At 37.0% G+C, this 26,956-nt stretch overlaps 1 protein-coding gene across 2 annotated transcripts in view; it reads left to right on the top strand.

Moving 5' to 3' along the window:
• Window positions 1–13,450: 13,450 nt before the first annotated feature.
• The window catches only part of LOC105216326 (uncharacterized), a 49,608-nt gene continuing 36,102 nt past the window's right edge, over window positions 13,451–26,956 (top strand). Inside the window, exons 1-2 of one of the 2 annotated variants that reach the window (XM_054234105.1) lie at window positions 13,451–13,749; window positions 23,295–23,696. In XM_054234105.1, the coding sequence (XP_054090080.1) occupies window positions 23,410–23,696 (287 nt within the window). In that variant the 5' untranslated portion in view covers window positions 13,451–13,749; window positions 23,295–23,409. Of the gene's footprint in view, window positions 13,966–23,294; window positions 23,697–26,956 lie in introns of both variants that reach the window. The other variant, XM_011190763.3, reaches the window with a different exon arrangement.

The following is a 26,956-nucleotide window of genomic DNA, read 5'->3' as shown; positions in this document are numbered from 1 at the left end:
CATTTGTGTGGACTAGTAATAATCATAATTGCTGCAGTGAAAAAAAGAAGAATCCACCAACAACTAAAGGTTATTAGCCGTTATTTTACTGTACAACCTTTTAAGTACAAAGTAATTTATGTTTATTTGCGCGAACAAAAATCCATAAAATTGCAATAATGCTGGCGGTCACATTCAACGCATGCCTCATCGCATTTCATCGCACATCATCATGTCACCAACAGCGCCACCATCAAGCACCAGCACTCGCATCAATGTGATGCAACAAGAACAAGAACGAGAGCATGTAGAATCACAGTACCACAGTAGCTGTCACAACATAAATGGGCATACATGATTGACATTCTTCGTTGATTGATTGAACAATTCGCCGGCGGGAATGGAGGATCATTCAATCCATCGCTTCCACCTGACAACCGATTACATCAATGATCAGACCAATGAACGATCAATCGACGCATGGCATGGCAGTAAAGCAGTACGGCAGCTGCTCGCCGCGTGGATGAGATCTTTTCACTTTACTTAACTCGTGTGTGTGCGAGTGTTAGTGTGGGAAGAGCGCAATTGTAGGGCAATTTTTTCACGAAGCTGTCAAGCGCAGATAATTGTTGGGAGCGCTTTAGCTAAAAGTACGCAATCGCCGAACACGATCGCAATAATTAACGAAACAAAGCCAACCGTGCAGTCGGATGGCTCAAGTGTGCAACAAAATTGGGTAGAAGTAAACGATTTACATACAAACGATATGTAAACAAAGAGGCGTGGTGCTAACAGTTGTAATGATATTCATAAATATGTATATATTCAGGGGCGTATTTTTATATAGTATTAATAATTAGAAATAAGAGTTCTCCTGAAGGAGATTTTAATAATAAATTCAACAAATGGAATCCAGGCAATAGTTCAGCAGCCTTCTTGTTCCTTGCTAGTCTAGCTTCTTTTTACGTAAGATTACTTGAACAGTTCCGTAAATGATCGCAAGCTCTTTTTTAAGGAGTTCCATGGTATCGTTCGGAAAAATCGGACACTTTTCAAAATTTTTTTAGAACAAAAATCAAAGATTTAGTGTCTTAAAGATAGGTATTTATTGAGGAATTACTCTACCGTTATGACGTAATTTTCGGCTCGGGAAAAAGGTACCTAGAACTTTGACGTAGAAAAAATCTAAAATTGAAGGCAGATGTTTAAACGAAAAAATTTACTAGAAATCGTATCTCGAAGACCTGTCAAGCATTACACTAATTAGTGAAAAATATGTCTTTTTGAAAAGGATAAACAAAAGCTCCTTCTATTCAATTTCCTATAGGGATAGTGAGATTTCGGGATAGCTGCCGAAGTAAACCCTTGAAGAGACTTTCCACAGTTCTTCCAAAAAAGCAAGCTCACTTTATCTAGAATTTCGATCACAGTAACTGATTTTGGACGTCGGTCGCGAAGGTCGTTAGCAACATCGGAAAAAATTCATGAACTTCGAAAAGGAATTACAGATTATCTTAATAGGGAATAAATGTTCTTCCACTGCTTAATTTTAATATATGGAAGCCTACACATCTTCAACTATACTACTATTATAAAGAGGAAAGATTTGTATGTATGTTTGTAATGAATAAACTCAAAAACTACTGTGTCGATTTCAAATATTCTTTCACCATTGGAAAGCGTCATGCACCCAACATAGACTATATTTATTGCTAGAATATCAACTTTCTGGAAATAGTTCCCAGGAGAGGGTATCAAAAAGACTCCGTGATGGAGAATCTTAATCAGAAACTGAAAATCGTCTTGCAAGTCATTCTCTTCGCATCGCAATCGCGTGCTAAAGAGTTGAGTAACGAGCGCTCGCAGCTGCTTGCTGAAAAAAATTTCAAAACCTCCCAACTACGCGCTTGCGAGTCGAGTACGGAGCGTGGAAATATTGGAAATATACAAGGTCACACTAGGCCGTCGAACTCTGAGCATTCCCAACGCCTTCATAATCAGAGATAAAGACAACGGACCTCAAAGATTCGAGGTTTTAGCTCATTACAAATAAAATTTTCAAATTTTCCTCATTTTACTTTTTTAACATTAACCCAACCAAAAAACGGGAAAGTACATACATACATATGTATGGGAGAGTGTTGAAAAATTTATAACTTTTAAAATGTTTGTTTAAGCCCGCGCGAAGCCGGAGCGTTCTGCTTCTTCTTCTTCTTCTTGACTGGCGTAGACACCGCTTACGCGGTTATAGCCGAATCCACCAGAGCGCGCCACTCGCGCTTTTTGCCGCCAACTGGAAACATCAAGTGAAGCCAGGTTACTTTCCACTTGATCCTTCCATCGGAGAGGAAGCCTCTTTCGCGGCTTCCTCCAGCGAGTACTGCATCCATCCGTACGACATGACCTAGCCAGCGTAGCCGCTGTCTTTTTATTCGCTGAACTATGTCAATGTCGTCGTATAAATCGTACAGCTCATCATTCCATCTTCTGCGGTATTCGCCGTTGACCATGTTACCATATCTTCCGCAAAACCTTTCTCTCGAAAACTCCTAGCGGCGTCTCATCGGATGTCGACACCGTCCACGCTTCTGCACCATAATCGTTCTGCTAGTAATAAATATATTAAGAGATATATAAATATTATTTTAAATAGAAATATTCCACTGTGCAATACTTTGTAATTAATGAGTTCAGCAAAGCAAAATCATGTAAGTTTAGCGCAAACGTACAAACATTTAAGTATCGAGTACTGGATGCATACGTGAATCCTTACATATGTACATACATACATATATTTTGCGTTGTGACATGGTGACTTGTAAAGATCACTCATCAAAGACTTCCCCAGGGAGACAAAACCATGTGAATGGTACTACCTCGTGCTGTGCCATTCCAGCAGATCAGTGAGAGTGATCGTGCAAATCAAGTTTCCTAGTTTTTTGTGCCTTCCTTCTTCGTTATTTATTCCTGTTAATATCTGCTTTGTGCGCTGTTGACTGCCGGTGGTCGGTGGACACACAATCGAGTGCCAAGCGATTATTTGTTTACTTGCATGTTAAGCACTCATCATTGGCGCTTAAATGGTTGCGAATCTATCATCCCAGAACCTAGGGCACTTTACAACACCTTAATGCTGCACAAGTCACATGTGCCACCACCTACTGATGAGTTGGTGTGTTTTGTTTGCGCAGGGAATCTGGAGCAAAAGTTGCCCAAGGGAATGAACTTAAAATATCTCAAAGTTAAACTTTAACGATCAGTGTGCGGAAGAGTGGCAGGCGAGCAATACAATGGAGTTATACACGAGTATATTTATATTTGTTGGTGTAAGAGTATATAGTTGGGTAGACTTATTCCTGTAAATATTAAACATGAAGAGCTGCATTAGATTCCGGCAAGCAATATCTATATTTTTGAAAAATACCTAAAAATACTTAAACTTTACTATGATTAGGTTGAGTTTTTTCAAAACATTCGGTGCTTCGATGCATAATCATATTAGAGACACAATCCGACAAATCCACAGCATCATTTATTCGACTCGAGAATGAAAACTTAAATACCTCCAAATTTAAAACTAGCTGAGACAGACATGGGGTTATGTATGTAGAAGAAAAGGTCCAGCTCCGCGGCACAGATCTATTTCTAGTTGTCTGTTTGACATTCTGAGTGGATTTACCTTGTAGGAGTTCGAAACTCGTGTTAGCTTGTTTGATAACCACGCCCACCTTCCATATAACGGTTAACTTCGTAACTATTATGTTAAAAGTGAAAAAACTATCTCTAGTAAATTTAAGTACAGGGATGACGAGTAGATATAGAGTTACTCAAAAATTGGTCAATGAGAAAGGTAAAACCCACCTCTAGCTCACATTTGCCCAAATTTGAACCACATTATTTCATTATGTCCTCTTTGTATTTTATGAAAATTGCGATCAGACACCTCTGATGCGATATCAACTCATTCTGAATACCTTCAGCTCCTTTAAATTAATTGGTTTTGTGCGAAAAATGGACGAAATTGGTCCTGTGAAACTCCCAATAATATGATATCAATCCCTCTGGTTGAGCTGCTGGTAAAATTTATGAAATCGGTTCATACTCAATAATTCTTCGAAATAATTACTTGAAACTAATTATTTTCTACAATATCCCCTTAAAAATTGCATCTTGATTGTGTGCGTCAAGCAAAACATATTTATATTTCCTTAAATAAACCCTCACGTTATTCGGCAACCAATATCCAAAAAGTGAATATCCGTGCGCCTTCAACCATGCTACAGTGCGGTTACTGCTGCAGGGGTTTTAACATAATGAAGTAATGATATGCTATTTAGTATCTAATTATATATTTAAAGCACGGCAACGTTCGTTGAGCGTAAATCTCCAAAATATTATAATATTCTTTTTTTTTTTTTAGTTTCCAACAACCTGCCTCTCAAAGCCAAGCACATAATTACAGTTGCTGGTGTTAAATTGCGGCAGCTTAACGGTAACTAACTGCGCCGCCGAATTTCATACTGACCGCTCTTTAATTTTAGAGCCGCCGTGAATTGGTGTCGTATTCTAAGAGGACGAGTGTGGCGCTGTAGGCAGCAGATCAAAACTGAAATGGATGCATAATTAAATTGTAACTCGAAAGGTAGATTGTGGCGCTTGAGCGCCAGAGCTGAATATGCAGGGTATGACGTTGAGGATATATTTAATAACAAAATAGCAAATAATCTTATCAACAACAAAACTTTGTATGTTCGATTTAAAATTCTTTAGTACTTTCAACTGAAATATTGATTTTTATACTTTCGCAACATGTTGCACAGTTTTATAGTTTTATTCACATGACGGTTTGTAAGTTGTAAAACTAAATGAGTTAGATATAGGGTTATGTACATATATCAAAATGATCAGGATAACGAATTGAGATCTGGATGTCTGACTGTCCGTGCAACGCATACTCTTGAGATATCGTAATGAAATTTGGTAGACATGTTCCTTGGAGCCCACTTAGAAAATATCGGTAAATCTATCAGATATTCAGATTTTTGTCTTCTCATCGAAGCCTAAGAGTTAACAAGCTCATATAATATACATATGTTAATATTAGGTTGGCAAATATCTCCCTTCCGACTATTGCGTTCGACAGTTATAGACGTGTAAACATGGAATTCGCGCTATTTTAGTGTTTTCCTTCGTTAAAGGCAAATCCGATAGAGAAACGTTCCGTGAGATTAATGGTGTTTTAGGGGATGGTACTCTATCAATTCGAACTGCGGAGGAATGGTTTCGATTGGTTAAGTCAGCCGGCGTACCGATCAAATCATAGAAAACTGCGAGTTAGACGGGCATGTGGCATCTCGTGACATAGATGGGAGTTAGTTACCAAACAATTTTGAACCATCTGTAGAGGGCTGGATACACAAAAAAGCTTGATGTTTGGGTGCCGCATGATTTGACACAAAAAAACCGTTTGGATGGTAACTGGCGACGAAAAATTGATCACATACGACAATATCAAGCGAAAATGGTCGTGAGTCGTCCCAAACAGTGGCCAAGCCGCGATTAACGCGCAGAGGAAGGTTTTGCTGTGTGGTTGGTGAGATTGGAATGGAATAATCTACTATAAGCTGCTCCCATATGGCCAGACGCTTAATTCTACCATCTACTGCGAACAACTGGACCGCCTGAAGCAGGTGGTCGACCAGAAGCATTCAGAATTGGCCAACAGGAAGGGTATTGTGTTCCACCAGAACAACTCCAGACCACACACTTCATTGGTGACTCGTCAGAAGCTACGGGTGCTCGGATGTGAGGTCTTATCGCATCCACCGTATAGCCCGCAGACGATGGAACGATGAGCTGTACGAGTTATACGACGACATTGACATAGTTCATCGAATAAAAAGACAGCGGCTTCGCTGGCTAGGTCATGTTGTCCGAATGGACGAAAACGCTCCAGCCCTGAAAGTGTTCGATTCAGTACCCGCCGGGGGAAGCCGAGGAAGGGGAAGGCCTCCACACCGTTGGAGGGACCAGGTGGAGATCGACCTGGTTACACTTGGGAACTGCGAAGGAGAGAGAGAAGTGGCGCACTATCATCGATTCGGCTATAACCGGTTAAACGGTTGCAACGCCAATCACACTCACATATCACCTGTTCCTGTCCATGGCGAACGCTCTTGGTGGTGTAAAGTTGAATTCAAAAGAGGCTTATGAAAAGTGGCCGTCCGAGTTCTTCGCAAATAAGGAGGGGTTCACTTCATTTTGTTTAGATATCTCTCATATTAACCGATAAGTACAATATAAAGTCCAACCGAAGTTTGAAAATCCAAATATGAGGATATGGGGGCTAGAGGAAATTTTGACCTGATTTTGTCCATTTTTGGCACAGAGGCACACTATTAGAAGGAACACATCTGCTTTGAATTTCTATAGGATATCTGAGAGATTTACTGATATTTTCAATAAAAAATTAGTCACAAATTTCGATGTCCTCATGTTCGATATCTGGGGTCTTGAAAAATTAGTAAAAATTCTTTGGGAAAGTGATACCCCTAAAGTGCCTTATACAAATGTACATATGTGTGCACTTATTTAAATGATTTGCTAGTGAGTTAACATTATACCGCTGAATGTGTGTTCGGTTAAAATTACGAATTTAAAAAGTGCCTACAATAATGTTGATGTTGTCTGAATTTGGCTTTGCAATGCTCGTGCATGTAAATACATACATACATATAAATATGTGCACCTAAGTGTGCCGGCGTGCAAATACATATATGAGCGAGTGTATTTGCTTTTGCTGACATGTGGAATTGACATTGTTCGAAATGTCATCAGCAAATGCAATCACATTTGACCAAATGGAAACCACTTGGATTGATTGGTTTCACTTCGAATTTCGCCATTTCCCCTCCACATTTCCACGGAAGCAATTGCATAATCAACGCGTGACCGCATCATCAGCAGTAACCGCCACACACACACACACCGCAGCACGCATACATACACATACAAGTATGTATCATAATGGATAGATGACAGTACGAGCCTTTTTGGTTGCACCAAAGCGAAAATTGCAATTGACACTAGCATAGTCCGATTCGAGTTTTAATTTGTGTCACAACCCAGCAAATTGGGGTAGTCGAGAAGCGAACCAGCGGTCCGTCGTTGACGCGCCGATGATGGACAAGTTAGAAAAGCGTTAATGATAACAGTAATAAAGGCAAAAAGTTCAGAAAACCGCAACAAAGTTCGCAAAACGCAAACGGAGAGAAGACTGACGAGGCGGAAAAGCCCGTCCAAAATATTTTGTTTAGCAGACTTTGTGCAAACATCAACACCAAAAGCAAATTTATACACATACACACGTATTTATACATATATACATATTTATGTATATATTTGCAACGCCAAAGGGCCAGTGGCACTTTATGTAGTCATGTGTGTGCATCAATCTTATATATTTGTATGTTTGTCTGTGGTAGACTTTTGGAATTCACCTGCAACGTAATCATTGTGTCGAAAAACACCAAAAAACACCGTATAAAACTGGGGAAAGAAGGCAAAGAACTGCTGAATTTGCACGTAGAAATTCCAGGAAATCCCTTATGCAACGCACGCCCAAGTAAGCGATAGCCAACAAAAAAATACTGACTGACTGCGTTGACCGCAAAAAGGTAAAAATTTATAAAACACTGTCTCCGAAGGTGGCAAATACAGCTGAATCGTGTCTGCCGACAGACATGCGCTCGCTTCAGCTGAACTGTAAACGGAGAAGGTGGCAAGTAAGAAAACTCCGAACATGATTAGAAACATGCATACATACATATATAATGTATATGGACATGAGTAGGGTCCATAAACACACAGACAGATATTATATTTTTTTTAAGTATCTATTAGCCTGAGAATTTTTAAATATTAATACCTTCCACACATGCGACTGGCATTGGCATTGGGTTTATGAATAAGGAAGTTTTGAATAAAAAACCAAATTATTTTTAAAAATTTCAAAATTAATATTAACCTTTTTTTAAACCACTGAAGCTCTTGTAATCTTGGGTTATCCTACCTTTTTCTCTTAACTCTAAAAAGTGTTTTCTTTTAACATTCGAGTATTTTAAGCTAAGAACAAAATACTCTGTTCAACAAGTTAGGTTAGGCTGTAAGGCTAAACAGGTTCCTAAACCAGGTTACGTTAGTTTCCTAAAGGGAAACACACGTAGACGATAAAATACTATAAAAGGCCTTTGTGAAAGCCTGGATCCCCCTTGATTAACAAATAGGAGTCCACATAGCGCCCTGAACCTACTACAAATCTGCAGAGATTTTTAACTTTTATATTCGCTATTTCGCGAGCTTGTTCGAATAAGTGAGATCCGAGAAATCTTTTTCTAGATCTCGCAAAGACGGTACATTCCAGAAGAAAGTGATGAGATGAATCCACCTCGGCCTCCTCCATGCAGCTTCTACAGCTAATCCGGTAAGATTTTTAACTTTACAGCGTGGTACCCGATGGGACAATAGCCATTTTATAGGTACATGTAGAGATATGCGATATCCGATTTTCGGGCTTCAAGTCTCGTTAAGACCATAAACTAGAGATGTCACTTTTGTTTAAACGATTCCTTGTGGTTATTCGAAGTTGAAATTCTTTATAGAGATCCACAAATTCCTACCAGAAGACACATTTTAGGCATTAACTTAGCGCATACAGGCTGAATTAAGTTTACAAAAACAGTATCCTAAATATGATCTTCAAATTTTGAACTGTATGTATCTTCTTCTTTTATGCTGTTTATTTCGCTTAATTGTGAATTAAATTAATATTTGTCAAATTAAATATTTTTAACCATAAGTGTATAATATATGAATCACTATACTTTGTTCATCTAAGAAGATATCAGCTTACCCACCAGCGCTATGGACAGACAAATCATAAGCTTCTCTCATTTGTTGTGTCTTTGGTGACTCAGTTTTTGTGCTTTTTAATGTATTGAATTTCATTTCACATTAGCAAGATAGATCGTGACATTTTGTACAATAGTAAAACGCTTATTGTATACCAGTATAATTTACTGAAGAGCAGATTTCCACAAGCATTCGAAGTTGGATTTCGAGTAAGATTTCACATATCACATGAAATCGACTAGAATAACAGAAACCATTACAGTTGATGAGGGTTGTGGTAACTCCCCGACCCATTTCACTCATTCTCGTCACCAAGCTTCATTAATTAATACACGTTCAGTAAATTTTGCTGACATATCTCACATATTAACCGATATATACGGTATAAAGTCCACCGGAAGTTTGAGAATTCTATTATAGGCATGTGGGAGCTAGAAGCATAATAATAGAATAATATTTATTGATATATTTGGATATTTTTGGTAAACAATTATCTATAAGTACTAAGGTCCACATGGCATCTAGGACCTCGAAAAGTTATAGTCCAATATCGAGCAATGCCACAGGTCCCATGTAGTATTTGCAGAAAAATTTAATTCGATATCTTCATTGGTTCTTGGATTCAAAATTCCTTTGATATGGAAAGTTGGTTGTGGGCGTGGTTATGAACCGTTTTCGGCTACAAATTTACCTTAAACATTGTGCATGATGGGATCCTAAGGAAATATGTGTAGTAAGTTTGGTTTATATAGCTTGGGTGGTTTGGGAGATACATATGTATAACAAGTAAGGAAGGGCTAAGTTCGGGCGTAACCGAACATTTTATACTCTCGCAATTTATTTATTTAAATTTATTTATATTATATAATACACAATTTGACCCACATATTCGTCATATATATTGTATTAAGTCCATATCTTCACTAGTGCTTACTTTATATATTGTAAAGTAAGCGATTCAGATCGTCTTCAAAGTTCTGGTATATAGGAAGTAGGCGCGGTTGTAAAGCGATTTGGCCTATTTTCACAACATATCATTGGGATGTAAGGAAACTATTACAAACCAAGTTTCATTGAAATCGGTCGAGTAGTTCCTGAGATATGGTTTTTGACCCATAAGTGGGCGACGCCACGCCCATTTTTCATTTTGTAAAAAAATCTGATTGTAGCTTCCATCTACCATTTCTTATGTGAAATTTAGTGTTTCTGACGTTTTTGGTTAGTGAGTTAACCCACTTTTAGTAATTTTCAACCTAACCTTAGCTTTATTGGCACTTTATGTGGTTTCGGTTTTCGCCATTTTGTGGGCGTGGCAGTGGTCCGATTTTGCTCATTTTCGAAAGCAACCTTCCTATGGTGCCAAGAAATAAGTGTGCCAAGTTTCATCAAGATATCTTAATTTGTACTCAAGTTACAGCTTGCACAGACGGACGGACGGACGGCCGGACAGACAGACATTCGGATTTGAACTCCACTCTTCACCCTGATCACTTTGGTATATATAACCCTATATCTAACTCGTTTAGTTTTGGGTGTTACAAACAACCGTTATGTAAACAAAACTATAATACTCTCTTTAGCAACTTTTGTTGCGATTGTATAAAAATCCTTTTAGGAGGTCCACTCTCACTTTTCTAATGAAAATTTCACCAAAATATGCTCCTCCTCTATACCAAATTTCATTTTATAGCTCTATTTATGGTATTGTTTTAGCAATTTATAAATTTTCGGCTAAGGCCATTTTATTGGCATGGCAATAGTCTGATTTCGCCCATCTACAATACCAGGCCTTTCATGAAAATAGTTTTTCTTAATAAAGGGTATATATTAGATAAGAAAAATCGGTCCACACTTTGTTCAAGCCACTCTTATTTGTTGAAAATTAATTCAATATTTGTGTTGGAAAAGTAGATGGCGCCGAAACGTGTTTTCAGGGTATTTGAGTTTGTTATTGGTTAGGTTTAGAGATGGCATTATTAATCTACTAAATATTATTAATTGATTAAGAGGCAAAAATGGATTTCATCGTATGGAAATCTCCTATCAAAAATCAATGAACTATTACTACTATATTTTTTACACTAATGAATCCCTTATTGTTTTGTATATCGAACTCTTTCAGTTTTCTATTTTTGATGTTCGTTAAAGTGTGTGTTCAGCTTGAACTCATTTCCGTCTGGTAGAGCTGATATACGATAAAATCACCATATTCGGATTTTTAAAACAATTTTTTTCTTGAATATTTATTCAGTTTTTTGAAGTCTTTAGTTGTTTTATATTAAAAGTATCAATGAGAAGTTCTATGTAATAGCATTTTTAATCCATTACCTCAAAAAAATATGACGACTTCGATTCAAAAGGGAAAACAAGTGAGAATAAATAACATTACACATTCATACGTTATACAGTTGGAAAAATTAACGAAATATTACAACTGTAGTACACACCTTTACAGTCACCTACTGCTACAAACGCCAAAATATGCTCAACATTATTAGTGTCCTTCTCTGGCTTTATTGCCGCTATTGTTTTTTTTTGCCAGCTCCTTTTTTCGGTTTTTACTACTTCATGCGACTGCCACTTCGTGACAGCGCTCGAGTTTTTCCGATTATAAAATAGTTTGCAATTTTCTTCATATAAGCTATAAAACAAGCATAGCCATACACATGTAGGTATGTACAGATATACATATTAACCTTTATATGTGTATGTATGCATGCGCGTATGTGTGTGTGAATGATTTTTATTTGTTTTATATTTTGCCAAATTCGTTCGATTCACTCGATTGTTGTTCTTCACCATTTTTATTGTTATTGTTCTTTTGATTTTTAGCTTTTCTCCGGCATTTTTTTCTTGCGCAAAGTCAAGAACCACCACAAGCAACCACTGCAACGTCAACTGCGCAGCCAACGCCAACTGCGACAGCAAGCAATAGCTTCGGCTGCTGCTGCTCAGCAAAAGTTGACGACATTTCTGCCATGGTCGCGCCTTTAGTTTCCTCTTTGTGTGGGACTTCGTCTATTGTTTTGTCTGAGATCTACTTGTGTTTCAGTTCTGTACGAGTATTTGCGCTTATGTTGTACTTGTGTTGTTTGCATTGTTTATGCTGCCACTGTAAGTGGGGACAATGTTATTCCTTGAGATGTTGCCGCGTACAGTGGGCAATATTGTAATGCAAATCAATTAAAATAAAATCACAATTATGAACTAAGGGAAAACTATTTAAAGTGAAGTTAGGAAGTTTGGGTGTAACCGAACATTTAATACTCTCGCAATTTATTTATTAAAATTTATTGAGAGAGCACACAATTCGACCCTTATATACGGAATAAATCACACTAGAAAATAAAATCAATTATATATATAGTCTATGGGGACTGTGGTAATTCCAGGACCGATTTTAACTATTTTTAACACCAAGCTATATTATATCCCAAATTTCATGTTTTTTGTTCACTCAATTTTAATAATCTCTCATATTAATTAAGTCCACCCGAAGTTTGAAAATCCAAATATGAGAATATGGGGCTTGAGGAAATATTGGCCTGATTTTAACCATTTTTGACAGAGACGTATACTGTTGGAAGCAATACAACTCTATTGAATTACTTTAGAATATCTGAGAAATTTATCGATATTTTCAACAAAAAATTAGCCGCAAACTGGGGCCTTGAAAATGTATATTCCGAATTCGTTAATTTTAAGATGGGCTTTAAAATTGTGGTATATGAAAAGTAGGCGTGGTTGTGAACCGATTTCGATAACTTTCAAACTGTAGTATAACGATGCTAAGATCATGTTACAAACCGAATCGTTGAAATTGGTTGAGTAGTTTCTGAGGTATAGCCTTTGACCAATAAGTGGGCGACCAGTTGTTAAACTGAAGGTTAATTTAATAACAAGGCTCAAATGTACATTGAGTTTGGCTTTGTCTTCTATTGGGTAATAATCTACTTAACCAATTTTGGTAGGTAACATTTTTATATCTTGTTTTGTAATCTTCGGCATTGGCCGAAATCGAACGAAAACCACAATATTTCGATAATCATCGGTATATAGGACTTAACAATCGATATCTAACGGATCAATAATCATACTAAGGTGAAACTGCTTTGAACTTAATTCCATCTTAATCGATCTATATGCCAGATATATAATATATTGTGGATGGATCATCATTTGATTATTAGAAATATAAGTAAGACTGGGTTAATTGGAATTGGATTTTGTAAATCTTTCTATAACGCTATTTGCGGAACATCTCAATTCGCAACTACAAGAACTAGAAGACCACAGGCCACTGTGCTCACTGTCAGCTGCTGACTGGATGCGTGCTCTAATCGTTTGTTGCTGTTTTTGTTTGTATTTTGGCTGTATTCGTTGCCGGCGTCATCGACGTCGTCGTAGTGGTTGTCGTCGTTACGCAGCGCTGTCAATGGCGCTGTAGATGTCGGTGCCGTAGTCATCGTCGTCGTCGTCGTCGGCGTCGTCATTGTCGCTGTCGCTGTCGTCGAGGAGCAGAAATCAAAAAGATTTCGAACGCAAACAGATGCAACGTGCCGCTCACAGCAACTGGTCGCACGTTTTCCCTTAGCGCGAATTATACACACTCGACATTCGTCACTCGACAAATTCAGTCGTAGAGTCAGGCGAGTATCTCGTATTGTTGCCGTCTCGTCGTCGTATTGGCAAATCGGTGTTGCTGCTATCGCTTAGCCGCATTGTCGAATCGGAAGTGTGTGTAACGTGTTTCGTGGATTTCCGTTATTTCGCGACATTACGCGACTTGTGCTTGCAATTTGTGCTACGAACCTTAAAAGCCAACTAGTTTTCGTATTTCTGCATTACTTAAGTGAAATTGTAAGGCTCAAGAAATACGTTTAAAAGTGTGAAATAGTGGGCCTATACATTGTGTGGTGTGGTGTTGGTGTGTGCGCGCGTATTAGATTTTCAATTTTCAGCGCCCCGTCATCGGTGTCGGGGAATCTGTGTCACCTACCCAGAAGAGTGACGTTTGACGCACGTTCGACAAAATTGTTTACAAAGAAGCTGCGGCAGCAAAAACATTACATTGAGGTACTCATCAACTTAAGTTAGACTGCTGCCAGCCCAGCATTTGCCACCGGTGAACCGTTAAAATTGCAATTCATTAGCGCAAATACTTAAATCTCCGTGTGTGTGTGTGTGGTCTACTATATGTGCGGCCTGTAACGATTCAGTACGTCGTTAAGTAGCGCTCATTAAACTCATTGCCACCAGGACATTCTGGCTGTTCGTAGTGCTTGGTCGGTAGGTGGTCGGCTTAAAGGTGTTCGCTGCAAAGTGTCCTTGTTCATACGTGAATAAATGCATGCCGTTTATCAGCAGCAGTCACTAAAGTGTGCAGCAATATAACTGTTAGTGTCGGTGCGTTGTGGGCAGAGTTAGTTAGTAATTGGCAGTGTTTTTGCTTTAATGCGATTGTTGTGGCACAAATACGTTGCCGTTCCGCCAATTGCCACAATTGTCATTTACGTGTGGCAAGTGTTGCATGTGTGACATCGTAATTGAGGTTAATTAGTTTAAGTTGCGGCAGCCACAGGTGGATACGCCATTCGTTTGTGTACATACATATATACATATGTAAACGATTACATAGAAGCCTGCATATAAATATGCTTAAAGCGCTGATAAACATTTTCAAAAATATATAAAAATTAATACATATATACATAGCTTTACACGTACATATATACTGTAATATAAATAAATTGGTACATATATGTATATACATACACCTATTAATAGTGTTTCACCGCGTGGTCCCTTTCGTAGCATTCCTCTACATTGTTTTATTGCCTGTTACACTTTTTTATATGCAAATCTACATAGAAGCCTATACATATTTACATGTATGCCACAAACGACACATGCGTGTCTCTCGTTGCAAGTAATTGGGCGCGTAAAATAGTCGAGTTCGCTTGTCTACCGGTGAATGCGCGTCTATTTTTATGCTTTTTAGTGTTTTGTTTTTGGGTTGTTGCTAATTTTCGCATTTTTGTTGCATGGATTTTACGCAGTTCACAGAACTTGGGCAATCACATTGAAAAAACGCGCATTTAATTAATTACCCAAGCGCACTTGGCTAAATAGTGGTTTGCTCTAAGATGATGGATTACAATTTAATTGCACTTAACTGTAAGTGTCTACAAATTATTTACTTGTGTCTGAGGTTGGTGGATTATGTTTAGATAGAAATAAAATTTTTTTTCTTCAAACCAAATAAATTAATTAGTATGAAATCATTATTGAAATGATCATATAAAGTGAGAGAAACTTTCCAGTTGCCATACTGTCATATGTCAAATTATGAAAATCAGCGTTGAATTATGTTTTATGCGAATTTCGCATAACTATAATATCTAAAAGAATTCCTCAAAATTTTAAGAAAACTTTGTGGAACCAAAAAATTGCTTCAGTATTTTCCGAATAACTCCTCATACAAATAATTATATGTGCATGAATTTTTGCAAAAAAAAATTAAAGTTTACAAAATTGTAAAAATACAAAAGCTTTGTTATTATTAATGTATACGATATAAAAAACAAAAAATTAACAAATTAAAATTTTTTTATAAGTATAAAACATAATTTAAGTTTCGGCTTATAGTAAATATTTATATGTGCATTGTACTATTTTTACCAGTAAAGCCTGTACATTTGAGTTTAACTGAAAGAAATGTTTATTTTAATAGTCACTAGCTTTGTCCTTATATTTTAAAACTAAATTAAGCCGCTTAATCTGAGAATTAACTAATGACTGTAGAATAGTTATGTAAACATTGACGAATTCTTGCTTTATGGCTAACTTAACTGCATTTTAGGCTTAAAGTTAAATAAATGTCATCAAATTTTTAATAATTCATTCATAAGTTAATACACTTACAATAATTTTGCAAAAAAATTTAACGAAAAAGGTTTTTGCTGTGACACTATCAGTAAGAAAGATCAGCTAGATTGATTTTGCACATATAAATATTTACTATGCAATACCCAATTCACAAGCACATTCTTAATGTAACGGTACAACGAACGGGAAAAGTATGAAGGAATTTTCGTTGCATAGTAACGGCAACATAACCATCTTTATTTCACATTTACCGAAATTCAAAAAATAACAGTGAATAAGAAATATAAAATCAGAAATGCACAGAACGGTATGAGGTATGATGCTCCAGACTGAGGATGAAACATCTGGGTAGGCACACTTCGGCGAACCTGACATTAGCCGACTGAAGAAATTTGGATTAGATTTCAAGCGCTTTGTCGAATCGTGAGCGCCTTCTAGATCAATTAGGAGTTTTTTGATACCATAGAGGGCAGTGTTCATAACTGTGCATGTGAGATCTTCTGCCTTATAACCTAACCTATTTCGCATACATATATTCCACAACTTTTACTCTATACGAGAAATATTCGAACAATATGGATGTACCAAGGGATAATGAGGAGTTTATTTAATCACAAAAATAAATTTCTGTCATATTCATTCGGTTTATATTTGGAAGATTTAGGTATCTTTAAAGGCACTTAAAAAATTGATTTTAATATTATTTTCTGGAGTCTTCGACGCTGCAATCTCAGTTCAATACTTAAAGCTAAGAATATAGTTCTTTATTCGCAATTTATAGTAGTTTCCGGATTTTTAATTCAGTACTTTCAACATTGTTTAAGAATAGTTTTGTTGAGTTACAATATAACTGTGGCTTTTAAGTAACCAATGATTAGGCGTTTTTCGTGAATTTTTTTAAAGAAAGTACTATATCGATTACTGGCGAAGCCCTTTTGGCCCTCTGTGGAGGTTGAAACACCTCGGAAGGCCCTTTTTTTTCTAGCGAATTGGCTAGAATCGATATTAGCCGTCTTAAGAAATTTGTAACGGATTCCAAGCGTTTTGCTGAATCTTAAAGGTCTTTGATCCACAGGGAGTTTTATTGGTACCACAATGGACAGCGCCTGGTTGTCTAAGTGAGATCTTCTGTTTTTGCAGAGATTAACCTAACCTTACTGTATCGAATGTTTCGAAGTATTTTGCACATAATAAGGCATCTTTTCAGCTATATTAAATTTTTTTTCAAAAATATAAAATATTGAAATATAACAGAGTTATATGCTGTCTTCGGGGGTGCCAAAAAAGTAGTTCCTCAACTGCTGACATGATTCCGGCCGAATGAGTAGCTGAAACCAGAAATTAAAAAGGTTATTAAAGTGAATGTATTTCCTATACAATGACCTAAAATTTTGGAAAAATATCAAAAATTAACAAAATGGCCATATTTCAATTTGAAATCGATCGGTCAATTTCTCGTTGAGTTATGATGTCAGCAATTTTGAAAAACTTCTTTCGATTATAATGCTATTAAAGTTTCAACTATAGAGGTTTATACCAGCGAGAGGTCGCTTTTTAGAACGATACCATTTAAAAACTATTCAAGATACAAACTTGCCGATTTCACAAAATATTTTTGAAAGTATAAACTATTGAACAAGCAATTAAAAATATCGATATTTTGAAAGTGTCACACTGGTATTGCAACTTAATGCTTCCTAGAGATTTTTTATTGTTAATCACTTTTATATTGAACTCGACAATGGGAGGGGAATTATTGATTTCCTAGGATGGGTGCATTGTTTTAATTTGAGATCCATGAATTTTTGTTTTCCACAATTTAAGCAGTTATTGTTTAAGCTTCTTCTAATCTATTGAGCATTTCAGCGGCAGTATTTGCCTGTCTACAAACATATATACACACCCATATTTCAGCATCGCAACCAATTCAATAGTGTTTGCTCCACTTCTTCCTCTTCCTCGGTCGTCTTAGATAAACCAGTTACAACTGGTACTAATAAATATTTTTGTTTTCACTTATAGTATAGTCCGACGTAAATTATTTTGGAATAGTCTGATTGATTCCTTATACCAATTGGACAGTAATTCCTTTCAGCAGCCTTCCCAAGAAAAAAAATTCGAGAAAAAGGAACTCTAGATTTAACCATTTCTGCTTATCAATATCTTAAATATGCGATCGTCGACTATTTACTCTTTGAAAGTATAATATATTATTGCCATGTTGAACATTAATATCTTAATTGTTTTCGATTTTCCATTTTTTTATGGATTCTGTAAAAAATATGTTGGTAATAGCTAGTTTGTTATATAAAGTTGTTAACATATTCCTTAGAAATGATTTTATTTTAACCTAAAGTTCGTTCATTCATAGCAAATGCTTCCCTTTATTATAATTAAATTAACTACTTTGTGGTGAAGTCTACCGCATAAATGTAAAACTCCAACATTCTAATTATGTATTTTCCATTTCCATCTACAAATGTTTACGCTTGCATGTTAGCCAGTCAGGGTTAATCGTGAAAAGCATTAAATATCCGTGTACTTTAGACAGCTTAAAAGCATCACCCTTCCGCCATGCTTAATGCCGGGAAAACAGAGTTTTATGCAATAATTCGCATTTAAAACTTTTTCAATAAAAATCTCACAACTTATCTAATGAAATAAAAAAATAGACTAAGTAGGTAGTAAAAAAAATGTTACACAAATCGCATCAAAAATACGTGGCGCAACGCTGCAGGCATTCTCATACACGTACAGACACTCATACAGTCACCAATATGTAGTCTAATGTACCACATATGTTTACCCAGCAAGGCAAGCGACGAGGTCTTCAAGTTAAGTTGGGTTTGATTTTGAAAAATTCGAGTTTTGAGTATTACAGAACTTAAGGTGTAAATTTCTTAACTTAAGTCCAATAGATATCGTGAATAAATTTGGTATTATGAATATGTTGCAGCGAAAGATAATTATTGATTAAGAAAAATAGCTTGATAGTCAGAACTCAAATCCAACAACGGATTGCTCGAAAAATGGAGATCCTTCAGTGTTTTGTGCTGAGCAGTGATTTATTTGTTTCCTAAAAGTTCAAAGTGAATCCTCTGAATTGTACCAAATGTTTCGAAACGTGAGGAATTTGAAACAATACATTAGACGCTTTCACATTTCGTTGGTTCCAACCAAGATCTGCGAAAAGTTATAGAGTAGGACTCCTAGCATTTGCGTTTTTTGAAAGAAATAAACTCGAAAATATAGTTTCAAATTTAAAGATTTTTCGCCTAACTTCTCAATACAGAAAAGTAATATTATTTACACAGCTGAAAGGCCATCAATAAGACGATGATTACTAAGAAACTAACACGTTCCTCTCATTTATAAATCATTTATAAATGTTGACAGACTTACAACAGTTACTGTTCACTGTCTTCATGTCCCTCCGCCTTGGATCAGTAGTCGTCGAATGAACACGGTAGGCATTGGACAACGACCAGTACCCGTGCGCCCGCGAGATCATTCTGGCCTAAGGTGGATCGCAGGGGCACCACTGAGCTAGTTGCTTTTAGTAAGGTTCAGCTGGCCGCAATGATAGCAGTCATTACTGGCCACTGCCCGATGGGGTTACATGTCGTAAGGGGAAAATTGCCAAGTTGCATGGAAGAAGGGGAGAATGAGACGTCGAGGCATTTTCTTCTTGATTGGAAAAACTTCGAAGAATCAGCTGAACTCCGATTACAAATTACCTGCAAAAATTCCTGAAAGGCTCAAAGCGCTTATCGTACATGAGTGTCTTGGGCATCCATTTTGAGGAGTTTGCGGCATCACAAAGGACAGGCTTTAGCTGTTCAAGTGAGATCTCCTGTGGCACAGGATCCTAACCTCACCTAACCTAACTTACAATATCATTTAAATATCATTTAAACGACCAGGAAAATGGATAATGTTTTTATTCTGAGAATTTGAGAGAGTTCTTTTCGCCTTTCAAGAAATTAAAAAACGTCTTCTGTAGCCTGTTTATTAATCCTTTCCAAGTCAGTTCAAAGGCTGTTACTTTTAAAATTTTCTCTCCCATCTATTGCGCTGATCAGCAATGCGAGCGCATTCGAATACTTCAAAGTGGAACTAGTTGACGAATGCAGATCGTACGCAGCGCGACTACTACTGGTGATGGTTATCAGCCGAATAATGCAAAAGCATACTCGTGTGTCTGTGTTTCAGCAACCATTTGGCAAATAACTTTTTGCGGCGATTTGAAAAGAAAAACCCCAAATTTAACGCATCAGCAACGGCATTGCGCCATTAAAAAATTTCGGTAATTTCCATTATCAATTACAGATGCACACAGCCGCTTGCACCAGTGCCAGCATGCGCATACACATGTGTGTGAGTAGCAGCGCCTGTGTGTGTGTGAAAGTGTGTTTAGCTTGCGGAAACGCTAAAAGCCGAAAGCGGATACAACTTTTTCACGAATTGGACTTTTTCAAAAAGTTTCTGGCAGCATTGATGCAACGATACGACGCACAGAACTGTCATAGGTGCAAGGGCCGCGGCGAGGCGGTTGCTAAAAAGTGACTGAGTGTTGCAAGTGCTCTTGGCGAATGCATGTTCGACGTTTCAATTGTTGGTGTGCGCGGTGGAAGCCATACTTGAACCCCGTTTCCACATGTTTCTATGTTATGGCGCACGTGTGTGTGACTGGAAGCATGTGTGCGGTTACCAAATTACATCTATTGCAAGCATGCAGTGAGCGGTGTACTGGTCGCACATGCCCCAAGGGCCGAGGAATGGGCGGGCGGTGGCCCCAGTGTTGGGTTCACAGTCAGCCATCGACATGCTCGCCTTTGGCGGACAAACGACACAGCACAGGAATCAGAGCAGATGTTGCAAGTATGCAAGTATGCCACAACTGTTGGCTCTGTGTCAGCCATAGTGATAAGTTGAGCTGGAAGGAGTAAAAGGGCTGATGGATTGTGCTGTACAAATAACTTTAATGAACTTAAAATGGTTCTATTTGTCGTTGCTCACACGCTACTTATGCCGTTATGCCTTATTCGGGATTGTGAATTTGAAGAATTTTTCCCAGTTTTTGGAATACGAAACCTCTGTTTACTCTGTATGCATTGTGTTCTTTTCATACATTTATAGTTTTTCACGACGGATTTTTTCCGTAGTTCCACAAGTAAATAATGGCATCTACATATATAGTATATACATATATTGGGCAATCGCTAAAAAAGAAATAAAAACAAGTAAGGAAGGACTAAGTTGGGTGTAACCGAACATTTTATACTCTCGCAATTTATTCATTTAATTTGATTAAGATAACACGTATTTCGACTCACAAATTCGTCATATATATATATGGTATAAAATCCATTGAAAGTTAGAAAGCCTAAGATTATGTATATGGGAACTAGGTGAAGTTATGACTTGATTTTACTTATTTTTAACACAGAGCCATATTATTAGAAACAAAAAAATTCCCTCTGAATTTCTTCAAAATATCTGAGAGACCTATATTTTCGGTACAAAAATTTATTTGAAGCACTGAGGTCCCTATCTTCGAAATATGGGACCATAAAAACTTATGGTCCGATTTCGGAGGGCGTTGCTACATTATAAATGCAGTATTTGTGCAAAGTTCTGTTCCGATATCTTCACTAGTGCTTACTATATATTTTGTAAAGTAAACGACTCAGATTGACTTCACAGTTCTGGTACATAGGAAGTAGGCGTGGTTGTAAGCCGATTTGGCCTATTTACATATATTTACATATTATTGGGATGCCAGGAAAATATTAAGAATCGAATTTCATTGAAATTGGTCGAGTAGTTTCTGAGATATGAGTTTTAATCCATAAGTGGGCGGAGCCACGCCCATTTAAAATTTTGTATACCAATTTGAGTGAAAAAAAATTGGTTCCTGGTGTTTTACCTTACTGAATTAAAGCATTTTTAGAAGTTTTCAACATAACCTTTTATGGGAGGTAGTCGTGGTTATAATCCGATTTCCTCCATTTTGAACTGTATAAGTTAGTACCTAAAATAAACGACTGTAGAGAGTTTGGTTGATATAGATTTCATAGTCTACGAGATATGTATAAAAACATAGTAGGGGCGGGTCTACGCCCACTTCCCCAAAGAAATGACATCCAAATATGCCTCTTCATAGTGCGATCGTTTGTACCAAGCCATCGGTTTTCGGCATATTGTGGGCGTGGTTGTGGTCCGATTTGGCTCATCTTCGAAAGCAATCTTCGCATGGTGCCAAGAAGCCAAGAAACACGTGCACCAAGTTTCATGAAGATTTCTCAATTTTTACTCAAGTTACAGCTAGCACAGACGGACGGACGGGCAGTCATGAGTGAAAAAATATATTTCTGATGAATGTACTATTGCAGCGCAACTAAAATGGAACCTGTTGGTTTTAATACGGATTAGTTTAGTTATATGTGCTGCCAGACTGAGGACATCAATAGCAATGAATATAAATCTATATAGGTATATATGAGTTTCGCAACACTGTATAAACATAATTTTATGCCCTCATCTTATTTTTCTCTTATAACACTCAATCTGAACTAAGCTGACAATCAATCATGCAAACTTTCAATTCTTAAGTAACTTTGGGCATTTTTATTAAATTGAAGTGAAAATAATTGATTTTATTGCTTTATAGTTATTTGTAATTTTCCATAGAAATCTTTATTTCAAAAACTTTATTTGTTATTAGCAGTCATTCATTTTCTAATATCCAAAGCGTACCATTAAAATGAAGCAATCAAGTGTGTATATCGAATTTATCAAAAGCTCTCGAATTGAAGCGAAAATAGATTCCTCTAAAGTCGAGTTAATTAATTCAAATCGAATTTCAAACTAAATTTGCGCGATTTGTGGAACCCACAATTGATGTTCCGCCCTCTCCCACACACTACTGGCGGCAGCTTTCGTTTCGTATTACCCTCCCCTTTTCGGATTGCCAATTAAAACGCAAAAGGGCCAATTAAACATTTCGAGCGCAATTCGCATTTGGAAGGCCAATTTGCATGCGAAGCCAATTAGTTAATCTAACAATTCGGGGAATTATCATCAGTCGTTGGCTTTTTAGAAAAAAGTACGAAAAAGCTGCCAAGCTTAATTTTAAAAGGCAGCTAAAGGAGGCACAAAGGGCATTGTAAAAATGCACTCTGATTTCGCTGACAAGCTGCAATTCATCTCACAACAAAGGGAGATGTTAAAAACTGGACAATGTCACCATTTGACAGCTGTCCAATCAATTGTTGGCAATTAAAAGCGTTTGGCATATGCAAACACACACACCCATAGATATATGTATACACGCACCCCCGCACCTACAACCTGACTTTGTACAACTATGTGGGTATATGAGTCAGTTAGACTCATCTAATTGGTGGCAAATGCTGGGCTTGAAATTGGCTTGACTAATCCTGCAGAAAGCTTCTCTTTTTGTGCGTTGATGTGAAACAATTCGGCTTTTTTCATTTGTCCTTTCGTACGAGCAGCGCGCCTAAATGCAATTTTACTGATTCACAAAGCGCATAAATTACACTTGCCAACGGAGCGTCGAAACTAATTTGAACTTTCGCACTGAAATTACGAAGGTCGTACACGTCGAAAATGCTGTTGCCAGGCAGTAGAACTATTCATACGCCCCACTTGCTGTTGCTCATTGTTGGAGCGCTGTTCTCGGCCCCGTTTGTTGGCGCGGAAATCGCCTCAGCCACTGACGATTCTGCCCGTATGTTCGCTAATGGTTTGGCGAGGCGCGTGTTTAGCACCGACAGCGGTGGCAATGGCTGTTCCGCACGCAAATTTCAAGCGATGGCCAAAGCTATCGATGACGTCGAGGACCTGGAATTGGATGTGCCGGTTAATATCGCCTTTGATAATCATCAGAAAAAAAGGTGAGTTTATTTATTTGATTATTTTCGCATGCAAAGCACATATAATATGGCATATAATGTGATGTTGTGTTCCAAATAAGACAAATATGTAAATTATGGCTATTATTATGCATATTTGTGTTTTATTAGAAAAGGTCACGTATGAGATTCTATTGTAATAATAGCTGTCTTCGTTTCGCGAAGAGTTAGGGAGAAGGTAATCGAACACCTTATACATATAAACACGATTCAATAAACAACAAGAGTTAAAAGATAGTAGTTTTATTGAGAATTTGTTTGTTGTAGGGCACCTAGTCGGTCAAGTGATCTTACAAAATGTTTTTTAATTATACAAATTAATCCAAATATATATACGAGATTTTTCTAAACTTCAAAGTTCTTCTGATATACATATTGAGCTCTCTTAGCGGTTTTTTTGCTGCGGTGCGGTGCTTTTTTTTTGTCTTGGGTCTTTTGTGTTCTTCCATTGAGACGATTGAATTTTGGTTTCGATATCACAACCATTAACAAATGATTCGTCACCAGTTATGAACCTTTTAAGCTCATCTGCATGGCCGTCGACCTCATTCGACTTCGCTGCTACACGCTTTATGCCCAAAATTTTTGAAAAAATGCATGGCATGAGCCAACTGATATGTCGAGATCTTCAGCAATTTTCTTCACTTCAACATTTTCATTGGTTGTTGGTCTGCTGCGGCGTCGAGGGCGAGCGTCGTCATTCACATATCCCGGACCTTCTTTGAAAAGCTTTTTTTTTTGACACAGAGTACATTAACCGTGTCAATGACAATATTTCAAGTGTGTTTGATCATTTAAATTAATTTTTCACACAAAATTGACCGCAAATTCATTGATCTCCTTTTTCCACAGCCTCTCATAAACATAATAAGTATGCTAAATAGCTAAAATTGTAAATATATGTTCGAGACGAGTGTACCAGCAAAACAAAATAAAAAAGTCGATAATCGAATGTAAGTAGCTCCCGAAATTTGAAAATGCACCTTTTACCAGATCTCGTATAGCTCTATTTATTGCTTAGATATATCACTTTCTAACTATGTGGTTAACGGCATTTGGTGGAATGAACGATTTCGCTTGTCTACAATAACATCTGGATGCGAAGGAAGACAGGTACCACGTGGGTTAATTCTGGTAATTAGTTTCCTTAGCCGTTTTCCAATAGATGTCTCTGAGGTCAAGCACTGGTCGATAAAATTGTTTTATATCGACCTTGGACATTTGTGTCAACATTAACCTGATTACAATTTCTTCGGAGATTATATTATTACCTTAAGCAGTAATCCATGTCAAATTTCGTGAAGATACCACGTCAAATGCGAAAATTTTCCATACAAGCCATTGATTCCGATCGTTCGGTTTGTATGGCAGCTATATGCTATAGTGAACCGATCTGAACAATTTTTTCGGAGATTAAATTATTTCTATGAATAATAACTCAGACAAAATTTCGTGAAGATATGTAGTAAAATGCGGAAGTTTTCCATACAAGCCCTTGATTCCGATCGTTCAGTTTGTATGGCAGCTATATGATATAGTGGTTCGATATCGGCAGTTCCGACAAAGCTGCTTCTTGAAGAGAAAATAACATCTGTAAAATTTCAAAACGATATCTTTAAAACTGAAGGGCCAGTTCGTATATATATACAGACATACAGACAGACGGGCATGGTGTGGGATGGACTTGGTGTTACAAACTTCGTGACAAGCTTAATATACCCTGCTCAGGGTATAAAAACAACGACGGAAGCAAAGTTGTAGACCTAATACAATAAGGATCTTCACAATTCTGGTGCGAACTATACCATACATATTGGTTAATATTTTAGATATCTTGAAAAAATTAAGGTTATGGATATATAATTATCCCAACTCTTTATGCGGAAAATATCTTAATAAAATTTTGAAAATAAATAAATTTTAAAATGGTCGGTTACACCCGAACTAAGCTCTTCCTTACTAGTTTTAGTTAATTATCGCATTTGAGATATCACTTATAGATTTGAATAAGACCATTGTATTCAACGTATTCGGTGATGTTATCCGAATTCAGCCTGTATCCTTAAATGCTACAGAGCGATGATAAAGATTATCTGTTCCAAATTTTACGAACTGAAAGTTATCGTACTGTCAAACTGATATCGAAAACCAATGCGGCTCATCATCGTAATTGATCCATGATACTTGTAATAATAAATAACTTTATAAATTATCTCGATTTGTTTTAAGAGTTAACAACCATTAAGTAAATATCAAAAACTACCTTTATGCCTGATCATTTAGTTGCTTAGGTACAAGATTTTTTCCATTAAAGGAACTCATAAATCCCATGGCTATACAGACTCGACTTAGAAATTTACAACACAAATGGGAGAAGAAGTTCGACTAAATTTCTAGTTTTCTAGAAGAATTATGGAAAATTGGCTGATATTTCGTCAGCAACTGGAACATATTTAAGACGTTGATTATTCTATCAATATACGAACAATTCTTATTTGTAGTTAAACTCACCTGACTACTCTAACCGTTGTGAACTATATTATATAATCATGGTTTACTTTCACTTTCGTTAAATATTATTGACATTTATTGAATTTAGAATAATATACTACCGCAATAAATTAAATTTGTTCCCTTTAAATTTCCCCAAAATCCCATTGTGCCCACATGTAAACAGCGCAGTGTCCTAATAAGAATGTAATAAAAACTTTAGGTAGTAAAAACTTTTACCGCAACTTGAAACCGAAACTAATAATTTCTGCAATGTGCAACATAAATCGAGCACTTTGCTGCTTATTTTGACCATTTTTCGTTTTGACACATACAACAACATACGGCGTACCATATATGGGATCTAGACGCACATGTGAGCACGTAATGCGGATGCATTGCATTGGGAGTAGAAAGTACGGTACGGTACCTACTTATTTACAGTTACGAATTCTGGCGGGTACTTCCAGCTGTGCCATGTCTGACAGCAGAAGCAATTGTATTTGAAAAATGGCCGAAAAACGTGAGTCAACTCCCCGAAAAGAAAGTTCAACAAGAAAGCAAGCCAAATAATATACATATGCGGCCTAACTTTTAAATGCGTCTTACATTAGACAATTGCTGTTAAGGATGTACATATATTTTAAATATGAAATTTAGTTATTCCTACATAGGTATAACTGAGTTATTATTTTGAGATTAGGGGTTAATAAGGATCATATGTCTCATGAAAATAGTACCGCACTTCAATA

Source organism: Zeugodacus cucurbitae, chromosome 6 (genome assembly GCF_028554725.1).
Source record: "Zeugodacus cucurbitae isolate PBARC_wt_2022May chromosome 6, idZeuCucr1.2, whole genome shotgun sequence".
NCBI lineage: Eukaryota > Metazoa > Arthropoda > Insecta > Diptera > Tephritidae > Zeugodacus > Zeugodacus cucurbitae.
Note: the sequence above shows the minus strand (reverse complement) of the source record. Positions and strands in the feature narration are given on the sequence as shown.